General features: G+C 43.4%; 2 protein-coding genes across 7 annotated transcripts in view; one reads left to right on the forward strand and one right to left on the reverse strand.

The window, feature by feature from the left end:
• On the reverse strand, window positions 1–9,077 carry BORCS8 (BLOC-1 related complex subunit 8). Of its 2 annotated transcripts, none has more exons than XM_070746245.1 (4): window positions 8,947–9,077; window positions 5,182–5,294; window positions 2,279–2,343; window positions 1–361 (listed from the first exon to the last, which is right to left on the reverse strand). In XM_070746245.1, exons 1-4 carry the CDS (start codon window positions 8,981–8,983, stop codon window positions 256–258), a joined length of 321 nt encoding a protein of 106 aa, XP_070602346.1. In that variant the 5' UTR covers window positions 8,984–9,077; the 3' UTR covers window positions 1–255. The 2 variants fall into 2 exon arrangements, with proteins under 2 accessions (XP_070602346.1, XP_070602357.1); XM_070746256.1 differs by lacking the exon at window positions 8,947–9,077 and adding an exon at window positions 8,756–8,834.
• Window positions 8,960–27,955, forward strand: part of RFXANK (regulatory factor X associated ankyrin containing protein) — a 24,779-nt gene continuing 5,783 nt past the window's right edge. The window contains exons 1-4 of one of the 5 annotated variants that reach the window (XM_070746212.1): window positions 8,960–9,123; window positions 13,808–13,983; window positions 17,013–17,096; window positions 24,381–24,446. In XM_070746212.1, the coding sequence (XP_070602313.1) occupies window positions 13,854–13,983; window positions 17,013–17,096; window positions 24,381–24,446 (280 nt within the window). In that variant the 5' untranslated portion in view covers window positions 8,960–9,123; window positions 13,808–13,853. Of the gene's footprint in view, window positions 9,124–9,172; window positions 9,365–10,283; window positions 11,090–11,399; window positions 11,498–11,570; window positions 11,663–13,807; window positions 13,984–17,012; window positions 17,097–24,380; window positions 24,447–27,955 lie in introns of those variants that run through there. The other 4 variants (XM_070746195.1, XM_070746204.1, XM_070746221.1 and 1 more) reach the window with 4 other exon arrangements.

A 27,955-nucleotide genomic window follows, 5' to 3' on the forward strand; every position in this document is an offset into this window, starting at 1 on the left:
AAAGATCTTGCTTGCGGTATTTCTTCCTTGGACACTAAGTATTGTTAACATACGTTCTTTGACTGTAGTATTTTTTTAAACAAAAATTAACAGTAATTATTGATGTTAAACCGTGATTAAACCTGGAGAGTGGTTAATATAAAATGTGTCTTGGTCGTGTTGGGGTGTACAGCAGCTTCCCCTTGGCATCTGAAGTTTCTCTCCATTAATACAGAGGACCTCTGTGATGGTTTTCCCAGATCTGGATCTCTAGAGTTACCTCCGTGCAGAATTCAACCGATCTTTTACGGCAATGGCTTGTCTCAGGAGCCCTTCGATGTTCTTGAAATACATGCTACTGTCCTTCATATTCTTGATGGCACTGGAGAGAGGTGGGAAAAGCACTTGGTTAGAAACATCATCATCATTATTATTATTATTATTATTATTATTATTATTATTATTATTATTATTAATTATATTTGTATGCCGCCCCTCTCTGTAGACTCAGGGCGGCTCCCAACAGTGATAAAAACAATACATGGTAACAAATCTAATAATTAAAATCTGAAATAACAGTTTTACATTAAAAAGTCTAAAAAAACAACAACAACAATAAATAAAATACATACACAGAGTCATATTATGCACAAAATTACATAGGCAAGGGGGGATGTCTCAGTTCGCCCAAGTCTGATGACAGAGGTGGGTTTTAAGGAGTTTACGAAAGACAAGGAGGGTGGGGGCAGTCCTAATCTCTGGGGGGGAGTTGATTTCAGAGGGTCGGAGCCGCCACAGAGAAGGCTCTTCCCCTGGGTCCTGCCAGACGACATTGTTTAGTCGACGGGACCCGGAGAAGACCAACTCTGTGGGACCTAACCGGCCGCTGGGATTCATGCGACAGAAGGCGGTCTCGCAGATATCCTGGTCCGGTGCCATGAAGGGCTTTATAGGTCATAACCAACACTTTGAATTGTGACCGGAAACTGATCGGCAACCAATGCAGACTGCGGAGTATTGGTGTAACATGGGCATACTTAGGCAAACATAGAAGACTGATGGCAGAAAAAGACCTCATGGTCCATCTAGTCTGCCCTTATACTATTTATTTTATTTTAATTTATTTATTTTGTCCAATACACAAATACATATAGAAGAGAATAGACATGAGGTAATATATATAAAGAAAAATATAAAAATAGAGAAGATATATGAAAGGAAGAAAATATACAGTATATAATATATGAGATAAGGAAAGACAATTGGACAGGGGACGAAAGGCACACTAGTGCACTTACGTACGCTCCTTACTGACCTCTTAGGAACCTGGAGAGGTCAATCGTGGAGAGTCTAAGGGAGAAATGTTGGGGGTTAGGGGTTGACACTATTGAGTCTGCTAATGAGTTCCACGCTTCGACAACTCGATTGTTAAAGTCATATTTTTTACAGTCAAGTTTGTAGCGGTTAATATTAAGTTTGAATCTGTTGCGTGCTCTTGTGTTGTTGCGGTTGAAGCTGAAGCAGTCATTGACAGGTAGGACGTTGCAGCATATGATCTTGTGGGCAATACTTAAATCGTGTTTTAGGCGTCGTAGTTCTAAGCTTTCTAGAACCAGGATTGTTAGTCTATTTTCGTAGAGTATTCTGTTTTGAGTGGAGGAGTGAAGGGCTCTTCTGGTGAAATATCTTTGGACGTTTTCAAAGGTGTTGATGTCCGAGATGTGGTATGGGTTCCAGACAGATGAGCTGTATTCTAGGATGGGTCTGGCAAAAGTTTTGTAGGCTCTTGTGAGTAGTGTGAGATTGCCGGAGCAGAAGCTACGTAGGATCAGGTTAACTATTTCCTGTATTTTATCTTAGGATGGATCTAAGTTCATCCCAGGCATGTTTAAATTCAGTTACTGTGGATTTACCAACCACATCTGCTGGAAGTTTGTTCCAAGCATCTACTACTCTTTCAGTAAAATATTTTTTTCTCCCGTTGCTTCTGATCTTTCCCCTAACTAACCTCAGATTGTGCCCCCTTGTTCTTGTGTTCTCTCTCCTATTAAAAACACTTCCCTCCTGAACCTTATTGAACCCTTTCACATATTTAAATGTTTCGATCATGTCCCCCCTTTTCCCTTTTGTCCACCAGACTATACAGATTGAGTTCATTAGATTAGAATTACAAGAGTTGGGATCAAGAGTGTCCCGTCCTCAGAAATCCAGGAATAGGGAGAGATAGAAAAGTATTTCAGGTGGGGGCGCAGTAGTGGTTAGAATGGTTTAAAAAAAATGAATTTTTAAGAGGGGTCACCTGCAGGCATATTCTACGGTGTAAATGGCTCCTTGACTCTGTTCTTCCCAGCTCTGCATGTCAGCCTGCAAAGAGAAAAGACAGCTGATATTTTGCCAAGTAGAGAGAGAAGCGCAATAGCCATGGTGGCCCAGTGGTTAGAATGCAGCATTGCAGGCTAATTCTGCCCACTGCCAGGAGTTTGTTTGTTTGTTTGTTTATTTATTTGTTTGTTTATTGATTGATTGATTGATTGGATTTGTATGCCGCCCCTCTCCGTGGACTCGGGGAGGCTAACAACAATGATAAAAACAGCATGTAACAATCCAATACTAAAACAACTAAAAAACCCTTATTATAAAACCAAACATACATACAGACATACCATGCATAAATTGTAAAGGCCTAGGGGGAAAGAATATCTCAGTTCCCCCATGCCTGACGGCAGAGGTGGGTTTTAAGGAGCTTGCGAAAGGCGAGGAGGGAGGGGGCAATTCTAATCTCTAGGGGGAGTTGGTTCCAGAGGGCCGGGGCCACCACAGAGAAGGCTCTTCCCCTGGGTCCCGCCAAACGACATTGTTTAGTTGACGGGACTCGGAGAAGGCCCACTCTGTAGGACCTAACTGGTCGCTGGGATTCGTGCGGCAGAAGGCGGCCCCGGAGATAATCTGGTCTGGTGCCATGAAGGGCTTTATAGGTCATGACCAACACTTTGAATTGTGACCGGAAACTGATCGGCAACCAATGCAGTTTGATCCCAATCAGCTCAAGGTTGACTCAGTCTTTCAACCTTCCGATGACAGTCAGTCAAATGAGGCCCCAGATTGCGGGGGCAATAGGCTGACTGTGTAAAATTGCTTAGAGAAGGTTGTAAAGCACTGTGAAGCGGAATATAAGACGCACCCCCCCCCCTCAAATAGGTTGATAATTTGGATGTGTCTTACACTCTGAATGTAGCTTTTTCAAAGCTTTCCCCCCCCAGCCCTAATTGGTCAGTGGATGGGGTTTTGACGTACAGTATAACTTTTAACCCAATATTTTGTTTTCATGTGTTCTGGTTTCTGGTAGAAATTTAGCAATTACAAATAACTCTTATTAAATGCATTATTTAATAAACAAAGAAACTCCATGTTATTCTCTTCTCTTCCAGATTCAAACACATTTCATACTGGCACATATTTCCTGGCCCATTATCTTCCTTAATTGCATTTCTCACATTCCTTCTCCTTCTCCACTTAACAAGATTTATTTCCTAACAGCATGATCTCTAAAACAGCAGAACTGACTGTTAATTAACACAGAATACTTTTGCTTACTTGGGAGCGGCACGGAAAAACCTCCATATTTCTCTTCAGCAACGTTGAAACTCCACCCTTCTTCCCCACTGACCCCCTGACGTGCCAAATACATCACTACAGTTTTTAACCCATTCCTCCCCTTAATATCTTCTTCCAGACACCTGTTTTCTATGTTTTTGGGCCCTTCTGAATTTAGGGTTTACCCAGCGAACGTCTGATTCTTCCTCACTAGATCCTGAACTCATAGCCCCATCCTGTGGCTGGCCTCCCACCTGTTCTACTACCTGTAACCCCGGGGCCCCCACTAATTCATAAACAGTATCTGTATCAGAGTCCTCAATTTCTTCATCATCCTCCAACTGACCAGGAGTATGTACAACACCACGTGGGAACTTTGGATCCTGCCTATTCTCCTTGCTATCACTATCTTCCAATGAAAGTTCCTTTTGAAATGCTACCTGAGATGTTTCAAGAGTTTGGCTCTCTTGAGGGGATAGCTGAGGCAAGACCTGGCAGGAGACTTCAATAAGCATATATGCATAAATATACCATATTTCTCATAACAGCCTCCACATCGGTCCGATACCTTGCACACTGAAAACTAACATATCATGATAAAAATGTCCCATATACTACTTTTCTGCCTGGAAGGAATTACAAAGTATGGAGGGACAGTTAAACATCTGAGCCACTAAGTCCTGTCGGTCACAGAATAGGTTTATTAAACTATAGAGCAGTGATGGTGAACCTTTCTTCCCTCGGGTGTCAAAAGAGTTTGTGTGTGCGCTATCGCGCATGTGCAAGTGCCCACACCCATAATTCAATGCCTGGGGAGGGCAAAAACAGCTTTCCCCGCCCCTAAGAGGCCAGAAACTGCCTATTTGCCAACTTCTGGTTGGCCCAGTAGGCTCGTGTTTCACCCTCCCCAGTGTCCAAAGGCTTCCTTGGAGCCCGGGGAGGGTAAAAACACCCTCCCCCATCCCCTCCGGAGCCTCTCTGGAAGCCAATAATGTCCCCTAGGGCCTCTTTGCGACCCAAAGGTCAGCTGCTGGCATAAACATACACATTTGAGATGAGCTAGGGCAGTGGCTTGCGTGCCAGCAGATATGGCTCCGTGTGCCACCCATGGCACCCATGCCATAGGTTCGCCATCACTGCTATAGAGCAGTGATGGTGATCTTTTTTTTCTCTGGTGCCGAAAGCACACGTGTGCTCATTGATGCGCATGCCCACATCCATAATGCAATATCCCTCCTGCATACTCCACTTCCTGCACATGCGCACGCAATTCCTGTGCTCCCCTCACCCCCATACATACATGTGATCCCCACATGCTCCTCCCAAATACGCAACCACCCTTCGCCCCATTTTGGCCTTGCGTCTCAAAACAGCGCTGGGAGGAAAAATAAGCCTCCCAAAACAGCGCTGAGAGCGAAAAAAAGAGACCAAAAAATCAGCTGGACACATGCACATGCTCAGTGAAGCTGGGTAATGACTCCCATGCCCGCAGAATGAGCTCCATATACCACCTGTGGCACGTGCGCCATAATTCCCCATCACTGCTATAGACCATTTCTAGGAATGATCCTACATCCATTCTCATTTACAGTTCAGACCACAGCTTACTTTGTGTTCAGCCAGTTCTGGGAGAGAGCGCCTGACATGTTCTTGAAGCCGATACAATGCAACAGAAGGTTCATTGGCCAGGACATACATGCTCTCGGTGAACTTGTCGGTCACTATAAGAAAAAAAGAAAGCATATTTTTTCTCACAGCTTTGCTTCCACACAAAAAAATGGGTCCAGATACATGTCATGACTATAAGAAAGGGATGTTTAGGTTTGGAGGAATTCAAAAGTATAAAAACCAATCAGAACCAGGAAAAAAGTTAAGATAGAGTTGGCAGTCTAAAAAAAGACAATTGCTTCAGAATGATAGATGAACTGGTGTGGCCTTACCAAGGCATTGTAAAGTGGTATAAACACTTCACATGATCTTGATTCTATCTCTTTGTTAATGCAGCTTAGAACTGTGCTGGCTTTTTTGGCAGCTGTTGCACACGGCTGGCTCATATTTAAATGTTTGTCCACTAGGACTCCAAGATCCCTCTCTCAGTTACTACTGTTGAGCAAGGTACTACATATACTGTACCTGTGCATTTTGTTTTTCTAAATGTAGAATCTTACTTTTTTCTCCATTGAATTTCATTCTGTTAGCTAGCGCCCAATGTTCATATCTGTCAAGATCCTTCTGTAGGTTTTTATTTATTTATTTTATTTTATTTTATTTATTTATTTTGTCCAATACACAATGAGGGTTTTAGTGGGTATATATCTATATACACATAGTAAATTACATGATGAAAGTCTTCTAGTCCAACCCCCTGCTCAGACAAATATTAGACCTAATACTAACAAACAGGGAAGAAACAATAGAGGGAACAGAAGAAGAAGGGAAACTGGGAGAGAGTGACCACGTCATCCTCAAATTCAACATAGTGCAATCACTAGCTACTATACCCAACACCACTACAGTCCCAGACTTCAGAAAAGCGGACTTTAACAAGCTCAGAGCGAACCTTGAACAATGCCCCTGGAACGAACTCTTAGAAGGAAAAACCACTCAGGAAGCCTGGGCGATCCTAAAAAACAGCATCATAGACGCCCAAAACAACGCAATCCCCATGAAAAGGAAAAACAGGAAAACCAAAACTAAACCTGCATGGCTAAACAAAGCCCTCCCAGATGACATAAAAGGAAAAAAAGGTAAGTACAAACAATGGAAAGAAGGACTCATAACCAAAGCGGAATATCAGCAAACAGCCAGTTCCTGCAAACAAAAAATAAAAACAGCAAAGGCACAATATGAACAACACCTTGCAGCGGAAGTCAAAGACAACAAAAAAAGATTCTTCCAACACATCAACAATAAGAAGAAAATCAAAGAAACAATCGTCACACTAAAAAATGAAGAGGGTAGAGAAATCACAGACAGCAATGACCAAGCACAGCTACTCAATGCTACTTTGCATCAGTCTTCACACAAAAGGGAACCTCCCTCCAACCAATCTGCAATTTAACTGCAACAAACTGCCCCAGAACCGAACTCAACATAGACAAAAGCACAGTGAGGGACTATCTGAGGGAACTCAACGAATACAAATCACCAGGGCCAGACGGACTTCACCCCAAAGTCCTAAAAGAATTGGCAGACACCATAGCGGAACCACTCCTCCTCATCTACCAAATATCCTGGATCACTGGAGACCTACCGGAAGACTGGAAGCGAGCTGACGTAGTCCCCCATCCACAAGAAAGGCAAAAAGACCGACCCAGGTAACTACAGACCAATCAGTCTGACCTCTATACCTGGAAAAATACTGGAGAAAATAATCAAAAAACAACTTACCCACTTCCTAGAAACAAACAAGATCATATCCAATAGCCAGCACGGATTCATCAGAAACAAATCATGCCAAACCAATCTCATATCATTTTTCAACACCATAACCAAGTCAGTTGACCAACGCAACTCAGTGGACCTCATATACTTGGACTTCAGTAAGGCTTTCGATAAAGTCGACCACAATCTCCTAATCCACAAACTAGAAAAAAATGGAGTAGATTACTACACATGTAGATGGATAAACAGTTGGCTGACCAACCGCACCCAACGAGTTGTCCTCAACGGCACCAAATCCACATGGAAAAAAGTAGACAGTGGAGTACCACAGGGCTCTGTCCTGGGTCCTGTACTCTTTAACATCTTCATCAACGACCTGGACGAGGAATAAAAGGGGAACTAATAAAATTTGCAGATGACACCAAGCTGGCGGGGGTAGCCAACACCCTTGAGGACAGGCTCAGAGTACAAGAAGACCTAGACAGACTATCACAGTGGGCCCATACCAACAAAATGAGGTTCAACACCGACAAATGCAGAGTCCTCCACCTCGGCAAAAAGAACCCTAGACATACATACAGCCTGGGAGATACCCCACTCAGCAGTAGTGACTGCGAAAGAGATCTTGGAGTCTTGGTGGACAATCAACTAAACATGAGTCAGCAATGTGCAGCAGCAGCCAAAAAAGCCAACTCAATCCTAAGCTGCATCAACAGAGGAATACGCTCCAAGACCAGGGAAGTACTAATACCACTCTACTATGCCCTGGTCAGACCCCACCTGGAGTACTGCATCCAATTTTGGTCACCTCACTACAAAAAAGACATCGAAACACTGGAGAAGGTGCAAAAAAAAGCAACCAAAATGATTAGGGGACTCGAAACCAAGACTTACGAAGAGAGATTGAGAGAACTGGACATGGACAGCCTAGAAAAAAGAAGGTCTAGAGGGGACATGATAGAAGTTTACAGATACTTGAGGGGTTGCCACGGTGAGGAGGGGGTCTCTTTATTCCCCAGGGCACCAGAGGGCCGGACGAGGAACAATGGTTGGAAGCTGACCAAGGAGAGATTCAACCTGGAAATAAGGAAGAACTTCCTGACGGTCAGAGCGATCAACCAATGGAACTGCCTGCCAGGGGAGGTGGTGAACTCCCCAACTCTGGACACCTTCAAGAGGAGATTGGACTTCCATTTGGCTGGGGTGCTGTAGGGTTTCCTGCTCAGGCAGGGGGTTGGACTCGATGACCTAACGGTCCCTTTCAACTCTATTAATTAAAAAAATAAAAATAAAAAATGGTTGTCTAATCTCTTGGTGAGGCCCCAGGGATGGAGCACCCACAACTTCTGAAGTTATTCCATTGGTAGACTGCTTTCAGCTGTAGGAAATTTATCCTTAGTACTAAGTTGCTTCTTGGCCACAACAACCTATATTTATATTTTATTATATTTATATTTTATTACACTCCTATGTTGCCCAATACTTTGGTACTCAGCTTTTTGGCAACAACACAACAGTTAGCTTGCCATTGCCATTCTCCACTCTCAGGTTGGATATTTTTCAGGAATTACTTAGCGGTCTCCCATCCATGCATTAACCAGTTGCAACTGTGGTTAGCTTATTTTGAGACCAGGTTAGGTGAGAATGCCTGCACAGAGGCAACCCAGAATAATAAAAATGGAATCTCTCATTCTATGCAACAGAACTTTTTCGTCCCATTTCTAGCTTAGGAGGAAAATGCCTGGTCCGTACAGAAACAGGGTCATTTATTCAACATTTAAAATGGTTGGTATTCTACCTCGATAGGCAGAAATGGCCCAGGCATGGATCCCGCAAGCCAACTCTAGAGCCGTAACCAAGTTTTACTTTTGCTCCATTAATACCCAAATCTCAACCCTGAGGGATGGGGAAAAAACAAGCATCCCTCTCTCCATTCTTCCCCGGACTCATTTTGGTGTAACATAACCCGGAAGCAGCCGCCATTGTTACCCTTCTTCACTTTCAGCTGCATTTCAGCCTCCTCCATGATACCGAACCGAGTCCGAGCCGGCGTGAGAAAAAGCGGACCACGGAGCCGGGGCGGAACGTCAGCCGAGCGGCAACTTCCGGAAAGCTGGGTGCATCGTCAGAAACGTACCTGTGCGGAAACAGCGCCTGAGGAGAAAGGTTCTTACTGGGGTCTTTTTTATTATTATTTAATCAAAACGGTGCGGAAAACGTACTTTATTTCATCCATTAGGATTTATTGATTTATTTGATGCCCGGATTTCCCGTGCTGGGGTATCAGGCCTAAAATGACGACAAGGCTTTGTAAAAAATGCAATTAAAAACATTAAAAAAAAGATGACCAGGCTTAATGAAGAGAGCATTTTCCTTTCCAAATGAAAAGGACGTCACCAGTCCCTAAGTACTTAATGAATATTCTTTCTTTTTTTCTATTGTGTTCAGAGAGGCTTTCTAGCACGATCAATGGATCCTGGAAAAAAATCCCGCAGTGGAATCGTGTGTTGCATTTGCCTAATTCAGAAAACCAAGCACAAAAATCTAGTGCAATTAAAAAAAAAATCTCAATTTGGCAAAATAGACAATCCCCTGCCTGAATGCAAAGGGATCTTCTTCCAGGAATCATGGAATGTTCTAAAGACTATTTTTTTAAAAAAAAAATTGGTTTCTTCCTGTGCCCCCCCCCCCCTTTTCCCATTTATTCTTTTTTATGCCGTGTGGGTTTTAGTGTCCTTTTATTTATTATACTTCTTATATCAGTGTTTCCCAACCTTGGCAACTGGAAGATATCTGGACTTCAACTCCCAGAGCTCCCCAGCCAGCAAATGCTGGCTGGGGAACTCTGGGAGTTGAAGTCCAAATATCTTCCAGTTGCCAAGGTTGGGAAACACTGTCTTATATCATACTGGGGAATTCTTGAAAGTTGCTATGCTTATGAAACACTGTTTTACTATATAGAATTAGTTGTTCTGTCTGACCCACCAAAAAGTGTGTGTGTGTGTGTGTGGATATTTCGTCTGTATTTGTAATGTTGAGCATGGAAAATGGAAGGCTTGTTTAGGCTTCATTCTGTTGTAGGATGGCCTAGAAAGTTTGAAACCCTTCTTGTTTTGATTAGTTTGACATTGGACTATGCACACCCAGAAAATGGATTAAAAGTAGTAGCCAAATTGAACATGTGTAACCTTAAGGAGAGTAATTGGACTGTTTTGCAAGGCAAGGAACAGGCTTTGAAAGGGGTGGGCCAATAGGATCACTTTTATTTCAAATTTGTTAACCGTTTAAACATTTTTTTTAAAAAAAATAATTGAAACGTGTCTCTCGTGGTTTTGGAGGGTTAGTTTTAGATGAATTTTTTAAGCCAAAAGAAGAGAGAAGGAAGGGAACATAGAGAGAAGGAAGGGAAAGGGAAAAAGAAGGGAAGGGGGAGGGAGGGAGGGAGGGAGGGAGGGAGGGAGGAAAAGGACATGTAAAAAAAGGAAGGAAAGGAAGAGATGAGCAATATCTTATTTTATTAATCGTTGTTTTGGGATCATTTTGACTTTCTTTAGCTATTCTTAGGCAAGGAAGGAAATCAAGCCAGCCCCGGATATCTTACATTTATTTTTAATAGCTGCCTCGCAATCTGAAATCTTACATCGGGATTTCCCGAAATTGCAAGGAAATAATTAATTTTTGCATTATGAGAGTCGAGAGCCCTTTACAGTACAGTACTTTGGTTTGGGTTTAAGAACCAAAACAGAAGAGCGGTCCCTTTAAGGCTAAACATTCCGGGGGGAGAAGCAGCTCCGCCCCCTCCTGACAAATAATAGGCGGAGTGTTCGGGTGGGCGGAGCAAATTCCGTCGGCTCATTCATAAAATTTCATAAACTCTCGGGAATCCCTTAAAGGGCCCACCAGCCAGGTGTGTGGGTTTAAAAAAATAATAATAATCAGAGCTTCAGAATCAGAATTGTGGGAAGGGAAGAAAGTTATTTTCACTTTGCAATCGGAGGGCAGCAGAGGAACGGATGGCGTAGGAGCCGTTAACATTACTTCCTGTCGAAACTGGTATTGGGGACAATCATGCTTTGATTGTTCGGTATTCATCCTTCTAAAACCGGGTTCAAGAAGTCTCGGGAAAAGAAAGGTGAGTTAAGAATGGCGTCTTTTTAATTTAATTTTATATTTATTTTGTCAAGTACGTATTGGTAGTACACATAGATATAATACTGTTTATATACGTGAGATGGGTACTAATAACATTAATACATTAACATTAGGGACCATAGGCACACTGGTGCCCTTATGCATGCCTCTTACTGACCTCTTAGGAATCGGGTGAGGTCAACAGTGGATAGTCTGACTCTAAGGCAAGAGTAGGCAAAGTTGGTTTTTCTATGACTTGTGGACTTCAACTCCCAGAATTCCTGAGCCAATCATGCTAGCCCAGGAATTCTGGGAGTTGAAGTTCACATGTCACAGAAGAGCCATCTTTGCTTACCCCTGGTCTAAGGGTAAAGTTTTTGGGTATTTGGTGATGAAGCTACAGAGTCAGGTAGTGAGTTCTAGGCATTAAGTACTCGGTTATTGAAGTCGTATTTCCTACAGTCAAGTTTGGGGCGGTTCAACTTTGAGTTTGTATCCGTTGTATGCTCATCTGTTGTTGTGGTTGAAGCTGAAGTAGTCGTTGACAGGAAGCAGGTTGCAGCAGATGCTTTAGGTCAGTGTTTTTCAACCAGTGTGCCGTGGCACACTAGTGTGCCGCGAGACATAGTCAGGTGTGCCGCGAAGCTCAGAGAGAGAAAGAAAGCAAGAGAGAGAGAAAGAGAAAGAAAGAGAAAGAAAGAAAGAAAGAGAAGAAAGAAAGAAGAGAGAAAGAAAGAAAGAGAGAGAGAGAAAGAAAAAGAAAGAGAGAGAGAAAGAAAGAGAGAGAGAAAGAAAGAGAGAGAAAGAAAGCAAGAGAGAGAGAGAAAGAAAGAGAAAGAAAGAAAGCAAGAGAGAGAGAGAGAAAGAAAGCAAGAGAGAGAGAAAGAGAACAAGAGAAAGCAAGCAAGAGAGAGAGCAAGAGAGAGAAAGAAAGCAAGAGAGAGAGAGAAAGAGAGGGAGGGAAGGAGAGAGAGAGAAAGACATAGAGGGAGGTAAGGAGGGGAGAGAAAGAGAGCAAAAAAGACAGGAAGGAAGGAAGAGAAAGAAAGAGGGATGGAGAGAGAGAAAGAAAGAGGAAGGAAGGGAGAGAGAGAGAATTTTTTTGTCCAAACTTTTTTTTAGCCCCCCCTCCCACCCCGCTCAATGTGCCCCAGGGTTTCGTAAATGTAAAAAATGTGCCGCGGCTCAAAAAAGGTTGAAAATCACTGCTTTAGGTAATTTAGTTCTAAGCTTTAAAAGCCTAGTATTTCAAGTTTGTTTGTGTGAAGTATTCTGTTGCGAGTAGAGGAGTGGAGGGCTCTTCTAGTAAAGCATCTCTGGACATTTTCTAGAATAGAATTAGAATTAGAATAGAATAGAATTCTTTATTGGCCAAGTGTCATTGGACACACTAGGAATTTGTTTTGAGTGCATATGTTCTCTGTATACATAAAAGAAAAGATACATTTGTCAAGAATCATGAGGTACAGCACTTAATATTATAGGGGTCAAATAAACAATGAGGAAACAATATTAATAAAAATCTTAAGGATACAAACAATAAGTTACAGTCATACAGTCATTAGTCATTCTAATTTATTTATGTCCAAAATGTGGCGTGGAAGACTTTTGTTGTTCCTGTTTGAAAATGCTTCACTGCATCTTCTTTGGCTATTGCTAATCAGTAGCTTTATGTTATGTAATCATCCATTAGCTCAGTGTTTTTCAACCACAGCCACATAGGGGTGGACTTAACTCCCAGAATTCCCCAGCCAGCTTTCTTACCGGACCGCCTCCTGTCGCACAAATCCCAGCAACCGGTTAGCTCCCACAAAGCTGGCCTTCTACAGGACCCGTCAATTAGACAATGTCACTTGGCGGGACCCAGGGGAAGAGCCTTTTCTGTGGGGGCCCCGGTCCTCTGGAATCAGCTCCCCCCAGAGATTTGTGTTGCCCCCACCCTCCTCGCCTTCCATAAGAGTCTAAAGACTCATCTATGCTGCCAAGCCTGGGGTCATAGAAACATAGAATACTGACGGCAGAAAAAGACCTCATGATCCATCTAGTCTGCCCTTGTACTATTTCCTGTATTTTATCTTAGGATGGATATATGTTTATCCCAGGCATGTTTAAATTCAGTTACTGTGGATTTACCAATCACGTCTACTGGAAGTTTGTTCCAAGGATCTACAACTCTTTCAGTAAAATAATATTTTCTCATGTTGCTTTTGATCTTTCCCCCAACTAACTTCAGATTGTGTCTCCTTGTTCTTGTGTTCACTTTCCTACTAAAAACACTTCCCTCCTGAACCTTATTTAACCCTTTAACATATTTAAATGTTTCGATCATGTCCCCCCTTTTCCTTCTGTCCAGACTATCCAAAATTGGCAACTTTTAAGACTTGTAGACTTTAACTTAGATTCTATCCCCTGGCCAATTAAATTGAATGTATAGTGGGTTTGTTTGAATGAGTACGTGTACATGTTTTTAAATGTAATTCTTAATTTTAATTATTATATCTCGATGTATACTGTTTTTATATGCTGTGATCCGCCCTGAGTCTTCGGAGAGGGGCGACACATAAATTTAATAAATAGTAATAATATTAAAGTGACCAAGGTTGAAAAAGCTAATAAATAAATTAGCTAATTGTGGTTCTACCCTGCCAGGCATGGTGCATCCCTCCACAAGCTTCCAATCCAGCCAATCTCATGCAGTGTTCTCACTTTTCTTTCACAGTGTATCAACACACCTGCAGACACAAGAACAACGCTGCGATTCTAACATGATCCGGGGCCAGAGGGATCCTGAAGTTTCAGCTAGTGACGGAAGAGAGGAGCAGGAGGAGGAGGAGGACGAAACGATAATAAGCCTGCAGTTATTTCCATATTCGGAAGCTGGGGACGATTTAAATGGTAATTTATTTATTTTTATTTTATTTATTCTTTGTCCAATATACAATACATATGGAAGAGAATAGACATTAAGTAATATATATAAAGATAGAAAGTAAAAAAGAAGAGAAGTAGATGGGAGGGAGAGAATATATATGATATAAGAGATAAGGAGAGAATATATATGATATATAAATATATATGGTTTTTTTATGTCGGATCACCCTGATATATTGTAGGAACGTCACAGCTCCTTTTTGCCTCTAGGCCCAACCCAGGACCATTTCAAGGCAGTTAATTTATTTATAGCCAACAACTATATTCTGTATGTGTCAAATGTTTTTTTAGCTGGAATTTTAAAATTAAGGGAGACTAGGATGGTCCCATTTCGGCCGAAATGGGACCATCCTAGTCTCCCTTAATTTTAAAATTCCAGCTAAAAAAACATTTCACACACACACACATATATAGGTAGATAGATAGATAAGGAGAGAATATATATGATATATGAGATAAGGAAAGACAATTGGACAGGGGATGATAGGCACATCAGTGCACTTATATACGCCCCTTACTGGCCTCTTAGTAATGAGTTCCACCCTTCGACAACTCGATTGTTAAAGTCATATTTTTTACAGTCAAGTTTGGAGCGGTTAATATTAAGTTTGAATCTGTTTTGTGCTCTTGTGTTGTTGCGGTTGAAGCTGAAGTAGTCGTTGACCGGAAGGACGTTGCAGCATATGATCTTGTGGGCAATACTTAAATCGTGTTTTAGGCGCCGCAGTTCTAAGCTTTCAAGACCCAGGATAGTTAGTCTATTTTCGTAAGGTATTCTGTTTCGAGTGGAGGAGTGAAGGGCTCTTCTGGTGAAATATCTTTGGACATTTTCAAGGGTGTTGATGTCTGAGATGTGGTATGGGTGCCAGACAGATGAGCTGTATTCGAGAATGGGTCTGGCATAGGTTTTGTAGGCTCTAGTCAGTAGTGTGAGATTGCCAGAGCAGAAGCTACGTAGGATCAGGTTAACAACTCTGGAAGTTTATAAACTTCCCAAGTCCGAATGGAGGGAGTTCTGAGGGGAAGATTAGATATGAGAGGAGAACGGCAGCAGAATTCAGCTTGCTAAAATCTCTTTTTTCCCCCGCCCCTCTCCGTAGACTCGGGGCGGCTAACAACAATAATAAACACAACATGTACAATCCAATAATAAAAAACAACTAAAAAACCCTATTATAAAACCAAACATACACACAAACATACCATGCATAACTTGTAATGGCCTAGGGGGAAGAGCTATCTCAACTCCCCCATGCCTGGCGGTATAAATGAGTCTTGAGTAGTTTACGAAGGACAGGGAGGGTGGGGGCAGTTCTAATCTCCGGGGGGAGTTGGTTCCAGAGGGCCGGGGCCGCCACAGAGAAGGCTCTTCCCCTGGGGCCCGCCAAACGACATTGTTTAGTCGACGGGACCCTGAGAAGGCCAACTCTGTGGGACCTTATCGGTCGCTGGGATTCGTGCAGTAGCAGGTGGTTCCGGAGGTAATCTGGTCCATTGCCATGTAGGGCTTTAAAGGTCATGACCAACACTTTTACAAGTTGGGAAGCAAATTGCTGCAGTTGCTAAATAAGTGATGTGAATCTGGCTTCCCCTTAACTCTGAGACATTGCAACCGTCATAACTATGAGGCTGCAAGAGTGAAAAACAGTCATAATTCACTTTTTTCCCATGCTGTTGTAACTTCGGATGGCCATTTAGTGAATGGTCGCAAATCGGACTATCTGTATTCAAGTTAAATTGTGATGAGTAGTGGAATATTGTATCTTTAATTTAAAGTGCAATCCTGCATACACTGAAAAAATAAACGTCATTTAATTTGCCCGGATACATTTTATAAGTCTTGAGAGGGCTTGAGTGTCTTGCATAAATATAATGAGAAAAGATGCAGATGTCACTCGGATGGGAAGTTTCTCTGCTATGTATTCTGCCGAAACATCTAAGAATGGTTCATTTGTTGAATCTTTTCCAACCCGTGGAATAAATTTGCCCAGTTTAAATTGTCCCAAAAAGTGGAAGGCAGATCTGGAGGGAAAAAGTTAATTCTTCATTATGAATCATTTTTATTTTTATTATATATAATACAAAGAAGAAAATAGGAAATTAAGAGAGGGAAAGGGAGTGGGGAAAAGGATGTGTGAGATACAAGGGGTAAGAGCTTTAAAATGTGTGAAATACTAGGGAGGAGAGCCTATAAAGCCTTTTGTGGCTTAGGGCCAGGCTATTTATGGGACTGTCTTCTGCCACGTATGTCCCAGGGACCAATTAGATCCCACAGGCTTGGTTTCCTCTGGGTGCTGTTGGCTAGACAATGTCGTCTGGTGGGGCCATGTGGGAGAGCCTTCTCTGTGGCAGCACCGGCTCTCTAGAACCAACTGCCCCTGGAAGTCTACCGCCCCAACCCTCCTGGCCTTCTGTTAAAACCTGGCTCTGCCGACAGACCTGGGGCCATACTACCTAGCTCTGGCCAAAGAAGAAATGAATGATTTTATTCTTAAGGGTTTTAATTGTTTTTATACTGTCTTTTTAATTGGATGTAGTTGGGCAGCTTGTAAAAAGGAAGAAAGGAAGGAAGGAGGGAGGGAGGGAAGGAAGAAAAATAAACAAACAAACAAATTAAAAAAAATTGAAGCTGGAGTGTGTTTATCTTGTACTGTGCTAGGAAGAGTTGGAAGAAAAAATGTTCATTCTTAACTAAAATGGCATGAATTTAATGCCTTCCCTTTCTCTTATTTGTTCGTTGCCTTTGAGCAGGGCCATAATAAAAAAAAAAATCAAGATGGCCACCACAGAAACAGGCAAAGCTTCAAAATGGTGCTGGGGCAGCCATTTTGATTTTTTTTTTTGTCCCCACCCTGGGGATACTCCCGCTTAAGGGTTTATCTTGAAGAAATTCAACTGGGCTTCTAAAGCAAGGCTACAATTTAGCAAGCCAAGTGAATCTTGTTATTTGTGGGGAATTCAATTTTCTTTTTCTTTCATTTCTCAAAATGTAGATGGGGGCACCCTGAAGCGTTCCAACACCCTGACGAATCGCCAACGTGGCAATGAAGCGTCTGCCTTGCCGGCTACTTTGGATAGTAAGTTTTTTTTCTGTGTCACAAAAGGAAACCCCTTTTGTTAGGGCTCCAAATATCATCTGAAATTAAATCAGAGTCTGAGGCCTACCATTCCTCAAAGATCCTCAAAGATTTATTAGCAAAGCCATGTTACATGAAAAAGAGTAAGCAGTGCTACTCTTAAGTTACAAAGGGTATACAGAGGAACATGTGGAGGTAGAAGATATCCAGCTAATAACTCAGAGATATGAGTAGTACTACATATAACAAGACCAGATAACTTGAGTATATAAATATCATTTACATTTATCAAATATCGTAGTCAATAACAATCCTAGTCTTTCACAAATACAGTGTTCCCTCGATTTTCGCAGGGGATGCGTTCCGAGACCGCCCGCGAAAGTCAAATTTCCGCAAAATAGAGATGCGGAAGTAAATACAGTACATCATTTTTGGCTATGGACAGTATCACAAGCTATCCCTAAACCCTTTAAACCGCTAAATTACCATTTCCCATTCCCTTAACAACCATTTACTCACCATTATTACTGGTATTCACCATTGAATAAGACACTTAGTAATTATTATTATTATTATTATTATTATTATTATTATTATTATTATTATTATTATTATTATTATTATTAATTTATTAGATTTGTATGCTGCCCCTCTCCAAAGACTCCTAATCCTGGTATTTATAAACATAATTATTTATTAACAATAATAATTATTTTTATTTTTATTTGCAAAAATTATTAGTTTGGAGATGATGTATGACGTCATCGGGCGGGAAAAACCGTGGTATAGAAAAAAAAACCGCGAAGTATTTTTTAATTAATATTTTTTGAAAAACCGTGGTATAGGCTATTCGCAAAGTTCGAACCCGCGAAAATCGAGGGAACACTGTACATCAATCAATCTTCTCAATACATATACACATACCAAGCAACATGAGAACACAGAGTTCTTACTACACACAGTAGTTCTTACAACAACCCCCCCCCCCCAAAGATACTGCTGGCTCCCTATGGTTTACTGCATCATCAGCTATTAAAGCAACAATGTATTAAATCCTGTAAACATACATTGCTGCTTTGCTTTACATATTGTAATTCCCAGCGGTCCCCAAACTACGGCCCGCGGGCCACATGCGGCCCGCTGAAGCCATTTATCTGGCTCGCAGGTCTTTTCCAAGGCCACACTGGAAAAGCAGTGAGAACGTCCCCCTCAATCTCATCTCATCCGAGGTAAAGTAAGACTTGCCGAAAGCCAAGCTGGGCACAACACACACACACACATACACACACACACCTGCCTCCTCCTCTTTGAGTTGCTAGCTCCTGTTTTCTGAATGGGGATTGAATGGGAGTCCGGGGTTGGAGGGTGGAGGCTTGTCGGGGGAGTCCTCCACGGGGAGAGAAGAGGGAGGGTGAAGGAGGGAAAAGAGAGAGAGAGAAGTGGAAAGAGAGAAAGAAAAGGGAAAGAGAAGGGGAAAAGAGCGAGGGAAAGAGAAGTGGAGAGGAAGGAAGGAAGGACGGAAGGGAGGGAGGGAGGGAAGGAAGGAAGGAAGGGGGAGAAAGAGAGGGAGAGAGAAAGGGAGGGAGGGAGGAAGAGAGATAGCAAGAGAGAGTAAGAAAGAGACAGAGAGCAAGAGAGAGAGAGAAAGCAAGGGAGAGAGAGAAAGAGAGAAAGTGAGAGAGAAAGAAATAAGGTATGTGCAGTGTGCATAGGAATCTGTTCATAGGTTTTTTTATAGTCCGGCCCTCCAACAGTCCGAGGGACAGTGAACTGGCCCCCCTGTGTAAAAAGTTTGGGGACCCCATACCCAACACCACAATGTAACACCCAACCATGAACAGAAACCCGAATCCAAAGTCCCATGGGTTTCTCCACCCAGTTTAAAGTTCATCCTTTTGTTCCCATACGCACAAGTTCATCACATGGTTCAGCCGCTCCGAGTCTTCAGAGAGGGGTGGCCTACAAATCTAAATAATAATAATAATAATAATAATAATAATAATAATAATAATAATAATAATAATAATAATAATAAGTTCTGCCAATGTGTCTGGTACTCCCATCAACCTCCGGGCAGGTGTCAAACAAAGGATGACCTTGAGAATCTAGAAGGAATTTGTTATGGCTACATCTCTACATCCCTCATGCAACAGCCCCTCCCAATTTCCCACAACAAGAATACATTCCAAAATACACGGCTGAAAAATTAAAGGGAACACTTAAATAACACAATATAATTCCAAGTAAATCAAACCTCTGTGAAATCAAACTGTCCACTTAGGAAGCAACACTGATTGACGATCAATTTCACCTGCTGTTGTGCACAGTCAACTTTGTTCAGAACAAAGTATTCAATGAGAATATTTCATTCATTCAGATCTAGGGTGTGTTCTTTGAGTGTTCCCTTTATTTTTTTGAGCAGTATATAAAGTGTGGCAGGCCAAAAGTCTCCCATTCAAATGATGGCCTGAGACCTTTAGATTGTGTGAGTCCAGCACATTCAGCTGTTGAAATTAAGCACAGTTAATTTGTTGAAGTGGAAGCGAAATGGGCAAAAGGAATTCAAATGTTATTTTAAAGATTTTATCTGAGAAACAATGGGAGAAATAACAACAACAACAATAACAACAACAGAGTTGGAAGGGACCTTGGAGGTCTTCTATTCCAACCCCCTTCTTAGGCAGGAAAGCCTACACTATTTCAGACGAATGGTTGTCCAACATCATTTTAACAACTTCTAGTGTTGGAGCATTCACAACTTCTGGAGGCAAGCTGTTTCACTGATTAATTATTCTAACAGGAAATTTCTCCTTAGTTCTAAATTACTTATCTTCTTGTTTAGTTTCCACCCATTGCTTCTTGTTCTACCCTTGTTCTACCCTTGTTCTACCCTCAGGTGTTTTGGAGAATTAGTTAACCCCTTCTTCTTTTTGGCAACCCCTGAGATATTGGAAGACTGATATCATGTCTTCCCTGGCCCTTCTCTTCATTAGCCATGCCCAGTTACTCAATCACTTCAGTTACTCTTAATTTGATACATTCAGAAATGAAAGATTGACATCTAAAACTTTTTTTCACTTTATGTTGCAGCTTCTGCAACTTAAAAGCTCCTGCTGTACACTACTGAATTTGTTTCTGTTAAAAACATAATCCTTTGGAAGAAAGAAAAAACATCGTTTCACTCCTTATTATGAAAAATCTGCTAGTCTTTTGCCAATATGTGATTCATTGAATTGATTAATCAATTTAAATATGGGTGAATCAAGCAAGGACAATTCATTTGGTGGTTTTTAAAAAAACATTTAATGGTCTGATTTAGAGATTAGGGCCAAATCAATTTATATGAATTAATTTGAATGTTGGAAGAGAAATGGAACCAATGTTAGCCTTTTAATAATATAATACATGCTATACAAGGCGCTGCATGAAAATTTCAGTTTCCTTATAATCAAGCTTTTGTATTCATTGTTCTTTGATTCAATTTTTTGTCCCACAGGTTTATTTATTTATTTATTTATTTATTACTTAGATTTGTATGCCGCCCCTCTCCGAAGACTCGGGGCGGCTCACAACATGTAAAAAACAAATCATAAGCAATCAGATAATTTAAAATATTTAAATATTTAAAAAACCCCATATGCTAACAGTCACACACACAGACATACCATGCATAAATTAAACGTGCCCAGGGGAGATGTTTCAGTTCCCCCATGCCTGACGGCAAAGGTGGGTTTTAAGGAGTTTACGGAAGGCAGGAAGAGTAGGGGCAGTTCTAATCTCCGGGGGGAGTTGGTTCCAGAGAGTCGGTGCCGCCACAGAGAAGGCTCTTCCCCTGGGGCCCGCCAACCGACATTGTTTAGTTGACGGGACCCGGAGAAGGCCCACTCTGTGGGACCTAATCGGTCGCTGGGATTCGTGCGGCAGGAGACGGTCTCGGAGATATTCTGGTCCGATGCCATGAAGGGCTTTAAAGGTCATAACCAACACTTTGAATTGTGACCGGAAATTGATCGGCAACCAATGCAGACTGCGGAGTGATGGTGAAACATGGGCATACCTGGGTAGGCCCATGACTGCTCTCGCAGCTGCATTTTGCACGATCTGAAGTTTCCGAACACTTTTCAAAGGTAGCCCCATGTAGAGAGCATTACAGTAGTCGAACCTCGAGGTGATGAGGGCATGAGTGACTGTGAGCAATGAGTCCCGGTCCAGATAGGGCCGCAACTGGTGCACCAGGCGAACCTGGGCAAACGCCCCCCTCGCCACAGCTGAGAGATGTTGTTCTAATGTGAGCTGTGGATCGAGGAGGACGCCCAAGTTGCGGACCCTCTCTGAGGGGGTCAATAATTCCCCCCCCAGGGTGATGGACGGACAGATGGAATTGTCCTTGGGAGGCAGAACCCACAGCCACTCCGTCTTATCCGGGTTGAGCTTGAGTCTGTTGACACCCATCCAGGCCCCAACAGCCTCCAGGCACCGGCACATCACTTCCACCGCTTCGTTGACTGGGCATGGGGTGGAGATGTAAAGCTGGGTATCATCCGCATATTGATGATACCTCACCCCATGTCCTTGGATGATCTCGCCCAGCGGTTTCATGTAGATGTTGAATAGCAGGGGGGAGAGGACCGACCCCTGAGGCACCCCACAAGGGAGAAACCTAGGAGTCGACCTCTGGCCCCCCACTAACACCGACTGCGACCGGCCAGAGAGGTAGGAGGAGAACCACTGAAGGACAGTGCCTCCCACTCCCAACCCCTCCAGCCGGTGCAGAAGGATACCATGGTCGATGGTATCGAAAGCCGCTGAGAGGTCAAGGAGCACCAGGACAGAGGATAAACCCCTGTCCCGGGCCCGCCAGAGATCATCCATCAACGCGACCAAAGCGGTTTCCGTGCTGTAACCGGCCCTGAAACCCGACTGCCGGGGACCTAGATAATCGGCTTCTTCCAAGGACCGCTGGAGCTGGAGTGCCACCACCTTCTCGACAACCTTCCCCATAAAGGGAAGGTTGGAGACTGGACGATAGTTGTTAAGTACGGCTGGGTCCAGGGAGGGCTTCTTGAGGAGGGGGCGCACAAGCGCTTCTTTATAGAGTGATGGAAAAACTCCCCTCCCCAAGGAAGCGTTGGTAATCTCCTGGGCCCAGCTCCGTGTCACCTCCCTGCTGGCCGAAACCAACCAGGAGGGACACGGATCCAGTAAACAGGTGGCGGAACTCACAGCTCCGATGGCCTTGTCCACTTCATCAGGTGTCACCAGATCAAACTCCTCCCAGACAGGTGGACAAGTACGTGCCCCAGTCACCTCGACTGACTCATTGTCAGTCGACTCTGTTATACAATTGGAGTCGAGATCGGCCCGGATCCGAGCGACTTTATCAGCGAAAAACGTGTTAAAATCCTCGGCACTACTCTGCAAGGGCTCCCCAACTCCCCCCTGGTTGAGAAGGGAGCGGGTCACCCTAAACAGAGCGGCCGGGCGGGATTCCGCTGATGCAATCAAGGCGGCATGGTACGCGCATCTTGCCGCCTTGAGCGCCACTTTGTAAGTCTTAATAAAAGCTCTTACAAGTGTTCGATCGGATTCAGACCTACTCTTCCTCCATCGCTTCTCTAGACGTCTCTTTTGGCGTTTCAACTCCCGGAGCTCCTCGTTGAACCATGGGGCTCTACGGGGTCTAACGCCTCGGAGAGGTCGCAAAGGCGCAATCCGGTCAAGAGCCCCCGCTGCAGCCGTGTTCCAGGCCTCCGCGAGAGACTCCGCCGAACTGTGGACGAGTGCCTCTGGAATAACCCCAAGCGCCGTCTGAAAGCCCTCTGGGTCCATCAGGCGCCTGGGGCGGAACATCTTCATTGGTTCCGCCTCCCTGCGGGGGAGGATTGGAGCCAGGAAGTCAAGCCGTAGTAGAAAATGGTCTGACCATGACAAAGGCAACACTTCTAAGCCCCTTAGTCTCAGACCATTACTCAATTGCTCGGAAAGGAATACCATGTCAGGTGCGTGCCCTCCCTCGTGAGTCGGACCCTGAACTACTTGAGTCAGGTCCACGGCTGTCATGGTGGCCATGAACTCCTGTGCCAACCCAGAGGTTTCGCCGAGTGACGGCAGATTGAAGTCCCCCAAGACAATAAGTCTGGGGAACTCTACCGCCAACCCGGCTACCTCCTCGAGTAGCACAGGCAGGGCTTTTGACACGCAGCTGGGAGGCAGGTACGTGAGAAACAAGCCCACCTGAACTCCTAAGTCCAACTTCATCAAGAGAGACTCGCAACCCGCTATTTCCAGAGCAATGAGTCTACGCAGGCAAAGGCTCTCCCTGGCTACAATAGCCACTCCTCCCCCCCTCCCCTGGGGTCGCGGTTGATGCCATATCTGAAACCCGGCTGGGCAAATTTCAGAGAGAGGAACACCTCCCTCCGGGCCCAGCCAGGTTTCAGTAATACATGCCAGGTCGGCCTCCTCATCCAGGATCAAATCCCGGATGAGGAGAGCTTTATTAACCACCGACCTGGCATTCAACAGCAGCAACCTGAGCCCAGGGCCAGAGTTACACTCATCACCAGTACCCAAGATTGGGCTCACAGAGCCAGAACAGGGGACCGTTATTAAGCAACGGTCCCTCGTTCCCCTGGAACGGCTAACTCTGTGGCCCCCGCCATATCTGCCTCTCCCCAGCAACACAGGGATATTCCGACCCCCTGCCACCCCAGAGATCGGTGCCCCTCCCTCTCCTGTCTCCCGGGCGTCAGGTGGGCCAGACATATCATTCACACTACTATCGATACACTCATCCATACCATACCCCCCCCCACCCCCGCCCATCCAATCGTACCAGTCATTCCATTCGTAACCACAAGTATGTTTATCCCAGTCATCCATTACTTAAAGCCCCAATTTCGTTAAAAATCAATTAAATTAATAATAGTATAAAAAGACAGTTCAATTTAAACACTAAAAACATTAAAATATAAATATATAAAATATACGCTAAAATTATAAAATTGATATCGATGGTAGTATAAACAGATCTTTAACAGAGGTTTGTCAAGATAATGTATGTTTTGCTACAGGGATGAATAAGATTTCTCCAAGTTTAAAAATGTAGCGCTTAGCTCCTTGTCCACCCACTGAAATCAATATCAATTACGTCATATAAAACATACTTGAATTAGCAACTTTATGTCCCTGTAAATCTGAAATGTGCTTGATTGTTAAAAAGATATTCAAAATGAGTTAACCCTTAAGGTGTCTTGATCATTGTCTTCTCTTTTGATTTTCTAGCTCTGTCCATTCACCAGCTTGCAGCTCAGGGTGAACTGGTCTTGTTAAAGGAAAACCTCCGAAAAGGTGAGGCATGAAAAATTCTCAGTTTCTTACTCTTTTGCTAGAGAACCTTAGTTTGAACAACTTTAAGAGTCATATATGGTGATACCTTGTCTTACAAACTTAATTGGTTCCGGGACGATGTTCTTAAGGTGAAAAGTTTGTAAAACGAGACAATGTTTCCCATAGGAATCAATGGAAAAGTGATTAATGCGTGCAAGCCCAAAAGTCACCCCTTTTGCCAGTCAAAGGGCCCGTTTTTGCACTGCTGGGATTTCACTGAGGCTCCCCTCGCTGGGAAACCCCAACTCCGGACTTCCGTTGCCAGCAAAATGCCCATTTTTGCACTGCTGGGATTCCCCTGCTGGGATTCCCCTGGAGCATCACAAAAACATGAAAGTCCGGAGGTGGGGTTTCCCATGGAGGGGAGCCTCAGGGCAATCCCAGCAGCGCAAAAATGGGTGCTTCGCTGGCAACGGAAGTCCGGAGGCGGGGCATCCCAGCAGCGGCGGTGGGTTTGTAAGGTGAAAATAGTTTGTAAGAAGAGGCAAAAAAAGTTTAAACCCCTGGTTTGTATCTCGAAAAGTTTGTATGACGAGGCATTTGTAAGACGAGGTATCACTGTACTTCAATTCCCAGAATTTCTCAGAATGCAGGCTGAGGAAATTTGGGGAGTTGAAGTCCACACCTCAGTTGCTGTTTGTGAATTGCTCTACGAGAGCAATGTTTCTTAAATTTTCTATCAGGACCCCTTCTCACTTTTAAAAGTTGTGGAGGACCCAAAAGAGCTTTTATTTGTATGAGTTACATTCGCCGTATTAAAAATTAAAACCAACAGATTTTTTATTGCTACATGTTTGATTAATTTTATTTATATATATGATTGGGTGAATGTGAGCGAGTGGTTTTAAGAAATTGGGATTTTAGGATGCTTTTAGATTTAGATTTCTAGATGTTTTGTATTTTTCTTGTTGTGAGTTGCCCTGAGTCAAACAAACAAACAATGGGATTTTAATACGAGACCGCCTTCTGCCACACGAATCCCAGCGACCGGTTAGGTCCCACAGAGTGGGCCTTCTCCGGGTCCCGTCAACAAAGCAATGTCGTTTGGCGGGGCCCAGGGGAAAAGCCTTCTCTGTGGCGGCCCCGGCCCTCTGGAACCAACTCCCCCAGAGATTAGAATTGCCCCCACCCCCCTTGCCTTTTGTAAACTCCTTAAAACCCACCTCTGTCGTCAAGCGTGGGGGAACTAAGACATCTCCCTCTGCCTATGTAGTTCTAGTGCATGATATGACTGTATGTATGTTTGTTATATTGGGGTTTCTTGCTTTTAGATTTTTAAATGTGTAATTGTTATCTTAGATTTTTAATTATTAGATTTGTCAACATATATTGTTTTTGTCGCTGTTGTGAGCCGCCCCGAGTCTGCAGAGAGGGGCAGCAGACAAATCTAATAAATCAAATCAAATCAAATACTTTATTATTTTTCAATATAGGCCGGCAATTTATTTTGACTTTGAGGACTCCTGAGAGAACCCCTGATAGTTTAGTGCCATACTTCAAAGAAGCATTGTGCTAGAACAGTGATAGTGAACCTTTTTTTGTTTGGGTGCCAAAAGGGTACACGTGCCCACACCCATAATACAATATCTTCCCTCCCATTTATGCATGCGCGCTGGTGGGTGGGTGGGTCACTGAAGCTTCCGAAGCCTGTGGATGGTGAAAAATGGACCCAACGGTCCTACCAGAAGTTCGGAAATGAACTTCTGGTTGGACTGTTGGGCCATTTTTTCACCCTCCCCAGGCTTGCTTGGGATGGCTGAAACATTGTCCAACAGCCCAACGGAAAGTTTGTTTCCGAACTTCCGTTGGGTCCATTTTCCAGCATCCATAGGCTTTGTAGGCTTATCTGAAGCCCGAGGAAGGTAAAAACTGCCTCTCCCTGCCCTTTGGAAGCCTGAAAATCAGCTGGCCAGTGTTCACATGTGCACTGGAGCTGAGATAGGGCAACACAATGTCGCTTGGTGGGACCCAGGGGAAGAGCCTTCTCTGTGGTGGCCCCGGCCCTGTGGAACCAACTCCCCCCAGAGGTTAGAATTGCCTCCACCCTCCTTGCCTTTCGTAAGCTTCTTAAAACCCACCTCTGCCGCCAGGCATGGGGGAACTGAGATACTCTTTCCCCCTAGGCCTTTACAATTTTATGCATGGTGTGTCTGTATGTATGTTTGGTTTCATAATAAGAGTTTTAATTGTTTTAATATTGGATTGTTATATGCTGTTTTTATTATTGTTGTTAGCTGCCCCGAGTCTACAGAGAGGGGCGGCATACAAATCCAATAAACAAACAAACAAACAAACAAACAAACAAACACCTTGCGTGCCTTCAGATATGGCTCACAGGTAGCACACATGCCATAGGTTCGCCATTAGGGATCTAGACGAATACAGCCTTGTTAGTACCATGTACAAGACAGTTGGGTTTGAAATATATAAACAAGCTAACAATGAACGTTTGTTTGTACTGAAGTGCTATAGCTTTAGGAGGTAGTGTTGCAAATTGCCATAAGAGGGAGCTAGTAAGCATGATTCGCTCTCTTTGCTCTCTCTGTTCTTTCTGCTGATTCACTGTGACTGATGTGGTAAACTCTGTGTTAGTTTGATGTATTTGTAAGCTGTAATGTATGTCTGATATGTAAAACAAAGACAGGCTTGCAATATTATTATTGTATTGTGTTCTGTGGGGCTCTCTGGTAGACTCCTTCCGAAAATTCACAGGTACAAATTTCAGACACACACACGTTTGAAAATTCAAAACAATGTTCTTTATAATGAAAATTCACTTAAACTAAGCCCTCTTTTTGTAGGGCAAAGAGCACTTGTCTCCAAACAAACTGGTAATTTGTACAAGTCCCTTATCAGTTCTGTGATACTTAGCTTGCAGCTGTGAGGCAATTCACAGTCCTCCTTCTTTCACAAAGTGAAACACACTTTGCTCTGGTTTAGTTTCAAAGCGGGGAAAAATAAGCACACAAAAGGTCAAAGTCAGCAAAGCAGGCACGAAACACAACGATCAGATAATCCTCCACAATGGCCAAACCCACAGGCTGCTATTTATAGCAGTCTCACTAATGACCACAGCCCCACCCAACCACAGGTGGCCTCATTTTCTTTAATAGTAATCTCTCAGTTGTTGCTGCCTATGCATCGCTCTCCGCATGCGTGGCTGTATCATTAACTCTTGTTCTGAATCCAAGGAGGAGCTAGATAATTGATCTCCTTCTGAGCTGTCTGCCCCACTCTCCTCCTCCCTGTCACTCATGTCTTCTTGGTCAGAGGAGCCTTCATCATCAGATTCCACCAGGAGCAAAACAGGCCTGTAGCATGTGGATGTCTCCCCCATATCCACAATCCTTGGGGCAGGAGCTGGGCCAGAGCTAACCACAACATATTGAGAGATATTGACTGATTTGAATGTGCATGACAGGACTGTTTAACTTGACTGTACTATTTCTAAAGTAAGCACTATTTTATAT

This window comes from Erythrolamprus reginae, chromosome 1 (genome assembly GCF_031021105.1).
Source record: "Erythrolamprus reginae isolate rEryReg1 chromosome 1, rEryReg1.hap1, whole genome shotgun sequence".
Lineage (NCBI taxonomy): Eukaryota > Metazoa > Chordata > Lepidosauria > Squamata > Dipsadidae > Erythrolamprus > Erythrolamprus reginae.

Excerpts from the sequence above, each read along its gene's own strand:
- BORCS8 (XM_070746245.1), bottom strand. The coding sequence starts at position 8,983 with ATGGAGGAGGCTGAAATGCAGCTGAAAGTGAAGAAGG. Across the intron at positions 5,295-8,946 it reads GCAGCTGAAAGTGAAGAAGG|TGACCGACAAGTTCACCGAG; the intron begins GTAACAATGGCG and ends TTTTTCTTATAG. Across the intron at positions 362-2,278 it reads ACCGTAGAATATGCCTGCAG|TGCCATCAAGAATATGAAGG; the intron begins GTGACCCCTCTT and ends ACCTCTCTCCAG.